Source organism: Notothenia rossii, assembly GCF_949606895.1.
Source record: "Notothenia rossii genome assembly, chromosome: 9".
Classification (NCBI taxonomy): domain Eukaryota; kingdom Metazoa; phylum Chordata; class Actinopteri; order Perciformes; family Nototheniidae; genus Notothenia; species Notothenia rossii.
The window spans coordinates 60,381,165-60,395,375 of NC_136907.1; the positions used below are offsets into that span (position 1 = coordinate 60,381,165).

At 39.7% G+C, this 14,211-nt stretch overlaps 1 protein-coding gene across 3 annotated transcripts in view; it reads right to left on the bottom strand.

The window, feature by feature from the left end:
• clstn2a (calsyntenin 2a) overlaps positions 1–14,211 on the bottom strand; it is a 150,222-nt gene that overhangs the window by 25,203 nt on the left and 110,808 nt on the right. For all 3 annotated transcript variants that reach the window (XM_079647739.1, XM_079647741.1, XM_079647740.1), the window contains exons 7-10: positions 13,949–14,134; positions 13,131–13,388; positions 10,422–10,543; positions 44–206 (exon numbers count right to left, since the gene is read on the bottom strand). In XM_079647739.1, the coding sequence (XP_079503865.1) occupies positions 44–206; positions 10,422–10,543; positions 13,131–13,388; positions 13,949–14,134 (729 nt within the window). The remainder of the gene's footprint in view (positions 1–43; positions 207–10,421; positions 10,544–13,130; positions 13,389–13,948; positions 14,135–14,211) is intronic.

Here is a 14,211-nt window from a genome sequence, read left to right on the forward strand (position 1 = left end):
CACACACACACACACACACACACACACACACACACACACTGACCTTGCCAGCAGGCGCCCACAGTCAGCTGTGTATTAATCTTTGCTGTTTGGATGGGCCAGTCATCCGTCACCAGATAGGGTTCATAGGTAACACCATCCACAAATAGTGTGACTGCAGGGAACTCCACGTTGATCACATAATAGTGCCATTCCTTGTCACAGATCTGTAAACGAGAGAGAGGTTAGGGTGTTATTAAGCTGCAGTACATGTCCACTTCATGCTTTCAAAAAGGAAACATTTGTGGTTATTCATAGTACACAAAATTAGGGCAGCTTTAAAAATACATTACTCTACGCAACTACATCTCTTTTCGGGGTCTTATTTAGGTTAGGAGCCTTTTTCCGTGGAGGATTATGTTTATAGAGATGCTGTTATGAAGATGAGGATGTTTACACCGAGCTTGCAGATGAAACCGGAGGCACTTCTTTGAACGCTCCTCGGCTTTCTAGCTTCAATGAGAAAGGCAACAAATTCCCCTTCACTGAATCATTTGCTCCCTGTCGTTAGATTGCTAATGAGGTTTCCCTCTAATGAGCTGTTCATTAAACGCACGCAATGAGCGACAAACACGGCTGTGGAGTGCCTGGCATCTTTTTAAGCCATCACAGGCATTCTCTGACTATCTGAAAAACTTGCACAACACACATACCTTCCAACAACTTTGCCACAAACACAATGTAGAAACATAATGTGTTAAAGCTAAAACTAACAATCAATTTAAGCCTGAAAAATGACTGAAATTAATACATATTTAACAGATATACAGGAGGATTCATGTGTTGTTATTGACAAATGTATTCGGCTGATCCACTTAATCAAAAATATGCAATATTGTTTCACCATCACAAAGGAATTATTACGACATTGCATGAGGGCCTTAAAGCAACTTCGGTGGATTATTGTTGCTCCTTTTAGGACCATTGCATTTGTGTTTTTTGTAATCAGGCAGGTCTAAAGAATTCAGAAGAGCTAGCATCCAACAGCAATCTATTTTCCTTAGAGAGGAGAATATCTGCTCGTGTAAGATGCAGAGAGAAAAAGCAGGAAAGGATACAACAACCAGAAACCACTGTTTTTGTCTTTGTTAGATTTCTTTCTAAGGCTCAGTAGCAGCACCACACACACACACACACACACACACACACACACACACACACACACACACACACACACACACACACACACACACACACACACACACACACACACACACACACACACACACACACACACACACACACACACACACACACACACACACACACACACACACACACACACACACACACACACACACACACACACACACACACACACACACACACACACACACACACACACACACACACCACTTTAAATATTAACTTCCAGTAAAAACAGCAACAAACGTTTCCATGTTGCTGTGGTATGGAGTTGCGGTTTGGAGTTGCGGTACCTCTGTGCGACTGATTGATTAACCCTTAATCTCTTATCTTGTTACCCCCAATCCTCCTCGCTGTGCTACTTAGAGAGTGGAGTAGATTCAGGACTGAGTGACAGAAATAGAGGGCACAAACAACATCATCAAAGTCAATATTGTTATTGTCTAGAAAAGCATGCACAATGAAGTGGGAACATCCTTTCCAGCAGCTCTCAGTGCACAAGTCAAGCTTTACTGCATGAATATGAATGCATACACAATGAAAGGAAATGCCCTTTTCGTTTCGATTTACTACGCAGCAACATGACTAAATAATAAAACAAAAACACGAAATATCTTGTCAGACACATCAACTTCACAGAGTGGCTTCTATCATTATGTGCACATACTGTAAGTGGCTAGAGTCATTAAGGAAAGCTCTGAATCCAATCCAGCAGCAGCACTCAATTTGTTTATGTTGTTGACGGTCTAAACTTGAGAAATCATACTTTCAACCTTACGAACGCATGCACACACACATCATTAGTGGTTACCATCAGCAGCACCCTCTCTACCACTGAGGAATGTTTGTATTCACACAGCTCGTCTGAAGGCACATTAGTCAGCGGGAGCTTGAAAGTGTTTCTGCAACAGTGTAACAACACAATGCATTCTGAAATAGGTAAGGAGCCTGTCCCCAAGCAGGTTGCAGGCCTGCTTCTGATGAACAAAATCACCAGAGTAGTTTCAAAAAACAGAAAGAGAGAGACTGCAGGAGAGGCAGACAGACAGACACTGAGGCTATGCCCCTGCTAATGCTTTTTAAAATACATATGTTCTCCCTTTTGGGCTCCCATTTAACTCAAATTGCTGTTTTTCCAACACCCAAATCAACACATTTCTCAATGGGAGGGTTACTTGATGCACTTACAGAGGATAGTGATCATTTTTTCTCTTCCACTTCCAAAGTAGATTACAGTTTTAACCTGTTCTTTGGATTAAACCATTTTTGGGGGATATGTCGACATTTCCATTTTTCTTTTATCACTGGGATTGCTTCAGTACAGTGAAGAGCTGCGGCCTAATGGAACAGAATGTCAGATTACTACAGCACACCTGAGGGGGCAGGATCTTTGTTTATCACTGAGCAAAGATGACAAATGTTTAATTGAACAGGCTGAGGACTGCAACAAGGGAATGCTAGGAATCATCATTTTTGACAGCAGACATTGAATGTGTCATATCAGAAAAACAACAGGTGTAATTGATGACACCCAGTCATAAGCAGGTTGGTTCACAGGGAAACAGCCATCATTAATTAAATGGTGTCTTTAAATGATGATGCTGCAGGGAATTGTGGCACAGCATTATGTCCTTTACTTTGCTAAAGGATGGTCCAGTTTCAACCAGTTCTTATCATCGCTGCCACTTACTTTCAGGTCATTTCACCCATTTAAGAACTTCCCTGAGAAAAAAAAGACAGTTTGAGCTCAGTTAGCCAGTGAGAACAAGGTCAAAGCGATGGCCAAGAGAGGTGTTTTACTCCAAATGAGAGTACATGAGTTTTCTATCTCAGATATACTGATATGTTGAGAGTCCTTTATCCTTATAATCCTACATGGTGTCTCTCTAAGATAGATAACTTCCTTGCTTTTAGAGCTTTGATGGTTTGAATCAAGAACTGCACAATTGATATCCAGACATTTTCTGATCATTCCTCTCTCATTTTGGCCATCTCCTGTCTTTATAAAGATTCAGATTGTACATGCTGCCAACTAAACCCTAGCTTACGGAGTCACATCCCTTTGCTGAGTATATTACCATGCAATAGAAGTGTTTTATTGCTGAGAATAAAACACAGGAGATAAGCCCGTCTATCTTCGGGAAATCTGCCACGGCGTATTTACGAGAGGCTATTACATCTTATACATCGGCATTAAAGAAAGAAGACCTTTTGGCCAATTGGACCGAGAAAGTCTAGAGACTGAATTTAGGTTGTCACCCAAAGGATCTCTGGCAAAACAATTAGGTGCTTTCCGCTGTGAGCTAGACTAACTAGTAACAAGGAGATCAGAGTCCCGAATCTTTTTCTGTGTGGAACATTGGTTATAGGTTTCAGGTAATGAACTAGATCGGCCTATTGTTCGTGTTGCTAGAAGGAAAACCAAACACAACCCCTTATTCACAAATAGCAATGGGACATTTCGTATCTGCTGACATAAACAGAATAAGGAGGACATTCTGTGGGCTGCTGAGAAGCCCTTTAATGGGGTCAAGTTTATTTTGATGCATTGGGGAGCTATGGGATGGGAGGAGACTTCTTCATATGGAAACAAACCATAATATATAGCGGTGTTCAGATGCGTTGGAAGTGATAAACAGCGCCTGACAGGCATTCTTTTTTATTCTGCTTTGGCAGTAAAACCACGGGTCAAAGCCATTGCACATGATGTGAAGGGTATACTGATTTTTATAATAAATAATATAATGATCGGTGCTAGAAAAATCTGTGCTGATGTTTGAGTTTTTGCTGTTCAGACACAATGATTGCTTACCTTCTGTGAATTTAACTTCCACGAATAATGTAAAGGAAGCTAAGCCTTTAGGCAACACTACCCTGTTTTCCTCATCTATTCTTTTTCATAGCCCTTTGTGTGAACGACTTCTCCTGATCTCCCATCTTCTGCTATCCCCACCTCATCATTCCTTCCTAAATTGCACCTCTCTTCTCTTTCCCTTTTCATCTCCTTTCTACCTATTCACATTCCTCTGCTCTCCTCTCTTCTGCCACTGCTGTGCCACTGCATTATTGATGCAAGCCTATTATGTGTCAGTGTGGTGGTAGGGAATGACAAGGATACAGAAAAAAAAAAGAAAAAATTACGAAAAACGTGAAAGAAAGAAAGAAAAGAGCTTTGCTAAGATCCTCAACATGTCATACAAAAGCAGCAAAAGCCAAATGTTAGATAGAGTACACTTCATGTAAGACTCAACAAATACAAAAAAATTGCATCAAGGTCAACTTTCAGTTGAGTTGAGAGTATGTTCGTTGGGAGAAGCTATATGATACAGGTCAGTGACAGACGGGAAACTGCTAAACAAAGACTGAGTCATAAGATGAAATATACTTCATGTCAAAGGTGCTTTGAAATGACGTTTTAATGCAGGAAATCTATTTCTTTGTTTTTGTATCTCAAAGGTTATAACTTGGTTAGTGCAGTAATATAATTTCAGTGAATTATTTAAGCTTTACCTCTTGGGTCAGCAGGAGGGAAGGCATCTTTCACCCAAAGTAAACAAGCTTTCAGTACATTGGTATGCTGCCTGATGGGATGCCTATGTCACTCTGCATGTCTGCTGAGTGGTACATAAGTAGCACATAGTGGCAATAAGCCCCCTGCTGCTCCCTCTGACACACACTGCAAAGACATACGTTTAGAGAGATGCATCCGCTGTGCATAAGGGTAAGCGCCTGAAGCAGTCAAAGTACAGCTAAGCCTTCAAATGAGGTCGTTGGAAAAAATAGACACTAGAAAATAAATAAACCCACACTGAAGATGTATCCGCTAGAGGCGACGCTCAATACCTCATCTGTTGCTCTATCTTTGTCTGTTTTGCTCTCACAGAATAGGAACAAATGTGCCTTTCATCATTGCCAGTTGGTGCTTTTTTATACAAAGTGCGCTTCATACTGAGTCTTCGTAAGGGAAAATGACAGGGATTTATAGCCAACAGTATCAATCCAGAAAGTAAATAAACACTGCAATGTTGGATAACATGTGATGGCGACTGAAAAACAACTCAAAACATGTAATTTTGAGATGATAGTGACACACACACTGCCTCTTGTTCTAATGTGCACAGCTATACTGATACTCAAACCCTTTTCTGTGGAACTATATGACTCCCTGAATAGGCCCTTCCATCTCTCCTGGTATCTACAACAACCAGACAGAGAAGCAACGCAACGCCATCCAATTCATCTCCTCAGAAACAAAAGAGATGCTTCTCACCGACAGAGGACGGAGAACCAGCTGTGGCACAACATGCATGATAATAGCAGGCAGATAAGGCAGATAATTGTATATGCTGTATAGCCAAGCATGAGGGGGATTGTGTGATACTCCAACCTCTTGACAATCACACTTTGACACAATGATAAATAACGGAGGTCTGCAGCTGTTTTGTGTAATTGGCGAAAAAGTTTATCTGTAATTCACAGCTCATGACCGGCCCCGTCAACAGCACAGTTATCTTGGACTGCTGTGGATCAGCTGCCAACATTAATAAACCTTTGACCCCTGGCTAAAGCTTTTCAAATCTCAGACCTTGTCTCAACTCACCCCCTTCTGTGTAAATAGATTTGTTTTATCTATAACGACCCTGCTGTGAGTACATAACACATTATTCGAAAGGGGTTTAAATCAATGCCACGTACCACACACACTCGCCCTCTATCAGGCTGTGCCGGGCAAACTTAGAAAGCTGTTCAAACTGGAAGAAGGTTTAGCATTAAAAGGCCCTGCTAGGGAAAATGGCCCCTTCTTTACTTTACCTCATTCCCCTCTGCTTTGTGTGACTTTGCTTGCATGTTTGACCCATTCCTACCATCTTTGACTTAGAGCACATTACAGAAGAATGGCTCTAGATTTGTATAGGACTTTGTGGCTGTGAGTGAATATCTTTCTAACAGCTGGACTAAACTGATAGGCTTGCTAGATTCAAGGACAGTGAATAATGTACAAATAGTAGAGGAATCCATCCCCTTCTCTATTATCAAGGCTGAAAGGAGAAAGGAAAATAGGTATTCCTTGTGTGTGTGTGTGTGTGTGTGTGTGTGTGTGTGTGTGTGTGTGTGTGTGTGTGTGTGTGTGTGTGTGTGTGTGTGTGTGTGTGTGTGTGTGTGTGTGTGTGTGTGTGTGTGTGTGTGTGTGTGTGTGTGTGTGTGTGTGTGTGTGTGTGTGTGTGTGTGTAGTTGTGTTCCAAAATACACTGAAAAACAGGCGTGTAGATGTCTTTGTAAAGGTTTCTGTCAGATGTGACATTCCTTCAGTGTTTTTCGATCGACATGGAAAATGGAAACCTTTCTCTCACTCCTCTCTGCCAGCTTCCTTTCATACCTCCCCTCCCCTCTCAGGGTGAGAATTGCAAAATCAATAGAGCTAAATGGAGTTGCTGCGGAAGCCATTGAGTGTCCTTTCTAAGTGCTGGAGTAACAAGGACAGTCAGAGGCAGCTGTGATACCCAGCAGCCACCTCTTCCGGTAATACTTTATATTAGGTACACAAATTAACCGTCAACTAGTTGTTAATTAACATGCATTTTAGCAGTATATTGGCTCTGTATTAGTCATTATAAAACACTTATTAATGCCTTATTCTACATGACCATATTCTACAAGTAATAAGCCATTAGTTGAGAGTTTTTCCTCAATAACCCTCTAATTAGTGCTTAATTGTTGCAAGTAAGGAAGTTGTTGTACATGAGTTTTGGTCTTAATATGCTCAATATGGGCCTAATAAAGCAGTAGTACCACAAGAATAGTAATTCTCCCATAATAACACTTAACAAATATGATCTATTCTTATGTAACAAGACATGAAACTATTGTGTTAATTGTGTCTAAATAACTCAAAATTAGGTATTTCTATCTTAGAATATGTTCCCTATTTTAAAGTGAAGTCTTTTTCATAATCAATAAGCTAGTAGTTTGACTCTAATTGACCTGAACAGGTTCCCTATTCTAAAGTTGCCTCCTCTTCACACTTTGTAAATACATTATAGAACACAACTACTGAAACTAGAGAATGCAATTCCTGAAGAAATTGCTAGTGGGAATGCTTTATGCTGAAAGCTGACGCTAAGATCTGTGAATGTATACTGCATGGATCTTTACTACTTTATAGAATAATAAATAATTAAAGTCACAGTTTTATAACTTGTGCTAGGACTGGCAAATGAGAAAAAGATTTTTCCTCTAAAATATTTAATCAATCTTTCAAACTATTACTATTCAATAAATAACTCAAAAGTAATATTGATATTTGAGCAGATACAAGATCATAATGGATTTAAGAACAGCACATATTGTGATAAAGTACGATTGTAAAAACAATTACCATATTGTTGGTTTTGGATGACTGTTATCAATAAAACAAAAATAATAACTTAAAAGATTTATGTGCCTGGATTTTCATTGTAGTTATTGTGCAGTCAACCATTTGGCATTTTCCAAAAATCCAAGTAGAATATTATATTTGTTAAGGATTGGGGCAGTTTTCAAAAGCACTGTGCTCACTTCTGAAATATCGTGTGCTGCTCCAGGGCACACATCAGATTTTCATTTCAGCATCTCACATTCAAAAGAAATGGTTTGGTTCTAGACTCAATCATTTTGCACTGACATTCAACAAGAAGATAGGCCAGAATTGTTTAAAAGAAAAGAGGTGAAGACACCAGTTTCTCTTTTGAAAGTAGCCTTTCGTCGATCCAGCTGAAAGACATGTTTCCACACAAGAATCCATCAAAGCAGTTTCACTAATGTACTGCTCTTTCCACCTGCATGTCAACTCAATAAAGAGGTTGAGTGCACAACATGTTCAAATATGCAGGAAGTCACTACCATAAAAAGCACATTATGGCAACGTGAGTACAGCAAACTGCACTCTACTTCACAGATTGATGATCATAGAGTTGTTTCCTTCACTTGCCCAAATGGGCTGTGCTCCTATGATGTCATATATCTCATTAACCTACAGTTTTCAGACCAGCCTCCATTTATATTTCATGAACGTTTCTGCACAAGTGATTTGTACTGTAACTCATCACATATTCTCTTTGACTGCAAAACATGCTTCCTCTGTGATCCTCCGCAAGATTTAAAAAGAGGAGCAAATGGGATCTCTGTTATCGATGTAAAAAGAGGAGAATAGAGGAAAGATAATTAGGAACAGAAAGAAGGAGAGAGAAAGACTGAAATACAATTTGGGTTTGTTTGCTCTTTTGCTAAGAAAACTCAGCAGTCACTACTTGGCTGCCCTTCTCTTCGTCAAACACCTCCCTGGGCCTCAGGAGAGAAAAAACACTGGATCGAGAAAAACACTTTTCAATCTACCTTTGACCTTGAACAAACAATCACAGGGTTGGAGGGTACACACCGGCACAGGAGGAGATAGTGCCAAAAAAACTGGCTGGGATGTTTGCCTGCACACAAAGACTGACTGCATAGCACAAGAAGACTAAGCCTTGTACACTCATTTTTTCCATGCATGATGAAATAGTAAATTGGGTAAATCCAGCATTACAGTTTTCATAAGAGTAGACAAACGTGCTGATGCAGGGTCACACAGCCATGGGCACAAATAGACAGAAAGACCCAAATACAATACAAATCTCTTCTAATCTGCTTAGTGAAGCAAAAACTCCTAATATCTTGCTGTAATCATGAAGCATTTTCTAACAATTTCAGTGTGCGTTAGGCATATGTTGATCCCAAGGCTGAATAATTAGATTAGATTTACATCTACAATCCATTATTAATAATAATAATAATAATTATAATACATTACATTTATAAAGCGCTTTTCCTGGTGCTCAAAGCGCTTACAAGCAAGTAAAACAAAATAACGACAAAAGTAGAAAGTGTTAAGCTAGGAGGAATAAGGGCAAGAGGATATTATTAGTTATCCAGGGAGAGTTGTGTAATGGAGACATTTTGGTTTATCACGATTTCATTTTTCGATCTTTTTTTAAAGTAGTATTTTCTCCACAAAGCGTCCGCCTGGTGAAAAACATGACTAGACGACCTTCAGCCGGTTCTCATTAAAGCATCCACCTGACCAAGGTGTTATTGAGCAATACTTTCTGACTTTCTTTCAAGACAATTTCTGAAGGGCTTAAACATTCACCACTTCATATTGGAACAATGAATATAAACCTTTATATTCAGATAACATACCTGCCTAATGTGCATATTCTTTTGTAGAATTCAGAGGTTATATACCACTGTGTACATCTGCAGGATAGTTAAAGTAGGAAAAAGCACTGTGCAACAGAAAATACATTTTAATATGTATAATCTGTGAAGCTGAAGCAACTTCATATGTTGCAATAGATCGGTGCAGTGACGCTTCCTAAAACCCGGAAGTACTGTAAGCTGCGCATGGGTTCCTTCCGGTTCCCTCGACCAAAAAGCAATGCAATTTCTCCTTAGGGTTTTGGAAAATAGCTCGAAATAAGGTCTGTGGTTGACAAACAGTTAAGAGACGGATCACGTTTTGTTCAGTCGGATAATCTCCACATGTCTACCCTACTTTTATAATGTTCTAATCATAAATCTATTGATTCGATTTATGATACGGTAAACTGCAAATAGAGATGCGCTGCTGGTTGAGCTATTACCTCTAACTAGACAGACTGTCCACTGTGGGCCTATTATTGTGTGTGTGTGTGTGTGTGTGTGTGTGTGTGTGTGTGTGTGTGTGTGTGTGTGTGTGTGTGTGTGTGTGTGTGTGTGTGTGCATATGATAATAGTGTCTTCCACCTCTTATCTCATGCAGCGAGCAGAAGAAAGTGATTGAGGGCCTCCGGTAATTAGAATGGAGAGCCTCTCCTTTCACTACGCAAATAATGATAGCCCTTCACCTGATGTAGAATATCACCCTGAATCTCTCACACACACACACACACACACACACACACACACACACACACACACACACACACACACACACACACACACACACACACACACACACACACACACACACACACACACACACACACACACACACACACACACACACACACACACACACACACACACACACACACACACACACACACACACACACACACACACACACACACACACACACACACACACACACACACACACACACACACACACACACACACACACACACACACACACACACACACACACACACACACACACACACACACACACACACAGCTCACCTGCTCCAGTTTCCAGTGGAATTCGGCGGGTCTGAAAGTGTCGACCTGGGTGAAATCTCTTCTGAGCAGGAACACCAGGCGGCAGTTGTGGACGTACAGAGAGTAATGATGGCGGTTCATCTCTGCGAGGGCAAGATCACAAACATACATGGTCACACAGTTAAACATTATTCATACAATGTATGTATCAACAAGATTATGCATTCTATAAGCTGATGTTATGATGTGATGTTGTGGATGTGAATCTGGTTCTCTTTTGAACACAATTCTTTCTCTACTTACTTTTCCTAAATGGAAATTAATTTTATAATCGTATAACTGCAGATAAAAACGATCAATTCCGTCATTCTGTGGTTGTATGCCTCCACCAGGTCAAGACACCATCGGTGTTCGAAATCATCATATTATCGTATTAGACATACTGTACACATGTATGTGTTTGTGAGGTCACAGTGACCTTTACTTTTGATCCCAAAATTCTAATCAGTTCATCCTTTAGTCTAAGTGGATAGTTATGGCATGCTGAAATATCGTGCTCACAAGACTGGGACAGACGGAAAAACCCCAAAACGTGTCCAAGCAATAATGTGAAAATGAAATATTTTTGTTAAAGTGATAAAGTTAGGAGTGAAGCTTCAAATAAAAAATGTTGTAAGCATGTGAAGGAAAAGTGGACCGTTGTCAATGTCTGAGGAAAGAAACTGCTCTGTAGTCTGGGGGCCAGATGTTTACATTTATTGTTTTACCATTTTACTTCATGTTGGGTTATAATTCAGTACAATCATTTATTGTCGATAGCACATTTAACCTTTTCTAAAGTATGTCAGTGTTAAAAACTGAATACAAATACCTTTTTGGGTGAAATAATATTATTTATATATATTATAAAGCTGGGAGAATGTCATATCACTTTTGACCTTCTGGTAACAGTTAGTACTGACATCTTGCTGTCATATAATGCTTTAATAAGAGTTATTGTGTCCTTATCTCCCACCTTAAATTCCCTAGAGTTAGGCCATCCAAATGATGAGATAAAATAGATGGGTGTTTTTCACACAGTATTGGTGATCTGGCGTTCACGCTGAGTCTTCTGGTACCGTTCACATCCTTAAGCCAAAAAGTTGCAAATGAAAAAAGGGTTTATAAGATTGTAGTGGCTCAACACGAACAGCTCTGCAGTTTTGCATTACAAGATCAGACTGCACATTTCGTAAGCTAATAAGCCATCTGTGAGACCATTGTGAGAGCGTGCAGTGTGCAGATGGCTTGCTTAATTACACAGTTAAGGCAAGTCAGTTCAGTTAGGCAGCCGGGAAAAAGTTTTAAGTTTCAAAGAGCATTTGCTATTGTGAGCGGAAGTCTGGGTTTAATTATATTGTTATTTTCTTAACCTGTTAAGCCCCAAGCCTGTTTTTCAGGTCTCAGGCTCGAAAATGACATTTCCAGAACAAATGACCATAACTACACTTCTAAAAGGGTTAAATTAATAATCTTTTTTCTGAAAGTAATGATAAACCTGTGAGTTGGATGTAGAAAAGTCAGAATCAATATAGATGTTTTTTTATTTTAAAGAAAATGCAGATTGAACATAGTAAAAAACTGTAAATTATAGTGTCCGTCCAAAAATTATTTTTTACTTATAGTGAAAACTACCCTTGGATGATGGGTTAGTAGACTAAAAGCTTTAGGAATCCAAATTACAACATATAATAAGTACCCTGTATCAAGATTGATGAAAAACAAGTGATATTTGACCTTTTTAGAGAGATTTAGCACAACAAAAAAACACCTCTGGGTTATTTGGGTGGATTTGACCTATCTCTGGCACCCCTTGGTCGATTTTGATGATTGACATCTCTTTTTAACCGTCAGAGCCAATGGAATCGGGGGAAAGTTCCACATACACACACAGGCTACCAAATAAGGAGTGAGAGTGACGCGTAGCCAAAACCGGAGCTGCGACACACTCTGGTGGCTACCATTAGCAGCTAATTTTTATTCTCCGATTTTTGCATAAAAATTGAATTATGGATTATCAATAATTTGTTCAAAGTGAAAGACACATTGGATTAACCTATGGATTAACCTTCAGCCGCCTTTATTTTCGTTTTTAATGCCATTGAACACGACTTTTGATCAGAATAACAGCTAAGGTGAGCATATCTCAGTGTTTTGCTACCTAAAGCTACGTCGTGTGTTGTCTGTATTTGATTCCCCTGTAACGAGTTCTGATCGCTCAGTGATGATCCTTATATTTCTATAATCTGTGGAATCTCAGGATGTTAGCTAGGCTTGTTTGTGCAGATCCAATAAGTATATCGATCGGTATAGCTAGAGTTCTGTGCTAACGGCCTTAAGATTTTTTCACTCAGGGCTAATTCAGAGTTAGCCTTGTGTTTTTTTTTGCTAAATAAAAAAAGAAATCATCAGTTAGCTGAGTTTCTTCCCGTTACATGGATATGAAACATTCATAGTTTATTAAATCTTAAGAAGCCCTCAGACACTGTTGATTGCAGATGTTGTGGTTTCGGACCCGCCGAAGGGTCCGTGGGGCATAAGAAGACAATGTTTTTTATCATGTTTTGTTTAAAGTGTTATTCTAAAACTGAAGTCTTTCCAATTGAAGCAGAAGTGCTTCTCAAATATAGGACAATTAAACTATCGAGATGGGTTTTTTAACAATGAGTACGTAGGAAATGTATTTCTTACCAGTCTTGTCGGAGTTACACAGCAGGGTTTCCTTCTCCGCTCTGAGGCCCGGACTGGGACCGTGCTTCATCCATGTTGCTATGGTGAACTGGTCTGTGAGGTTTTGGGGCACCACGTGGTCCGGGACATTAGCAGCCTGACGTCCCTCGAACCTGTAGATGAGATCGCTGTCACGGCCGCTGTCAGTCAGCAGAGACGCTGTCCAGTTTGTGGCAGGGCTGGAGGCAGGAAGTAGGTCGGTGCTGCCTGACGCTGCTCCTGGAACAGCCAATCACAAGGTACAACACTGTCATGGCGGCTACTGGAGCAACAACCTGGAGAAAAATTTCCTCTGCAAAACTATGGTTACTCCAATACTATCTACTGTACATAAAACTTAGATTTGCTAACCTAGCCCATAAACTAAGATTGATGTGCCATGTACTGTTTATGCAATGATCATTGTTTACAACATGGTATGTTAATTCCACTTTTGTGACCTGATAATTGCCAAATTTCAAACAGATGCTTTTAATTGTTTTTTAGAGAAGTTGAAATAATGATGAGGTGTAGGAAACTGTTTTTTCAAACACAAATGAGTTCTAATTTCTCAAAAGGAATATTTCAAATTAGACTCCAGAAGTAGATATGGCAATGGAAATATGCAAATGAATACAGTGCAGAGGCTAAGATGTCAAGAGGTAATATCTTCTACAAATTGATTATTTTCATTATTATAATAACCTCTTGCTCCCTCATAACACTCAACTCTCAAATTGCATCAAACTATTTAAACAAGGAATTTAATTAAACTTTTTTTATTTTTTCTCTTTACTTACCACACAGTTTCTGCAGAGACTTCTCAGAGTATGTTTCCCGATCGCAGCCCTTCCCGATGTGATTGGTCTGGAGCTCTACCATTGCTTTTACTCCAGACAGGAGACCTCCGCACGTTTCCAAGTGCATCTTGGGAAACAGCTGCCTGCTTCCAGTCCCTGGCTCGTAGTCCACACGCTTGTTCCAACCTTTAAGGGCCAACATTAGTGTTGTAGTTATTAGTTTAGTGATGTCAGTGGTGTCATTTGTTGCTATGACAGATATA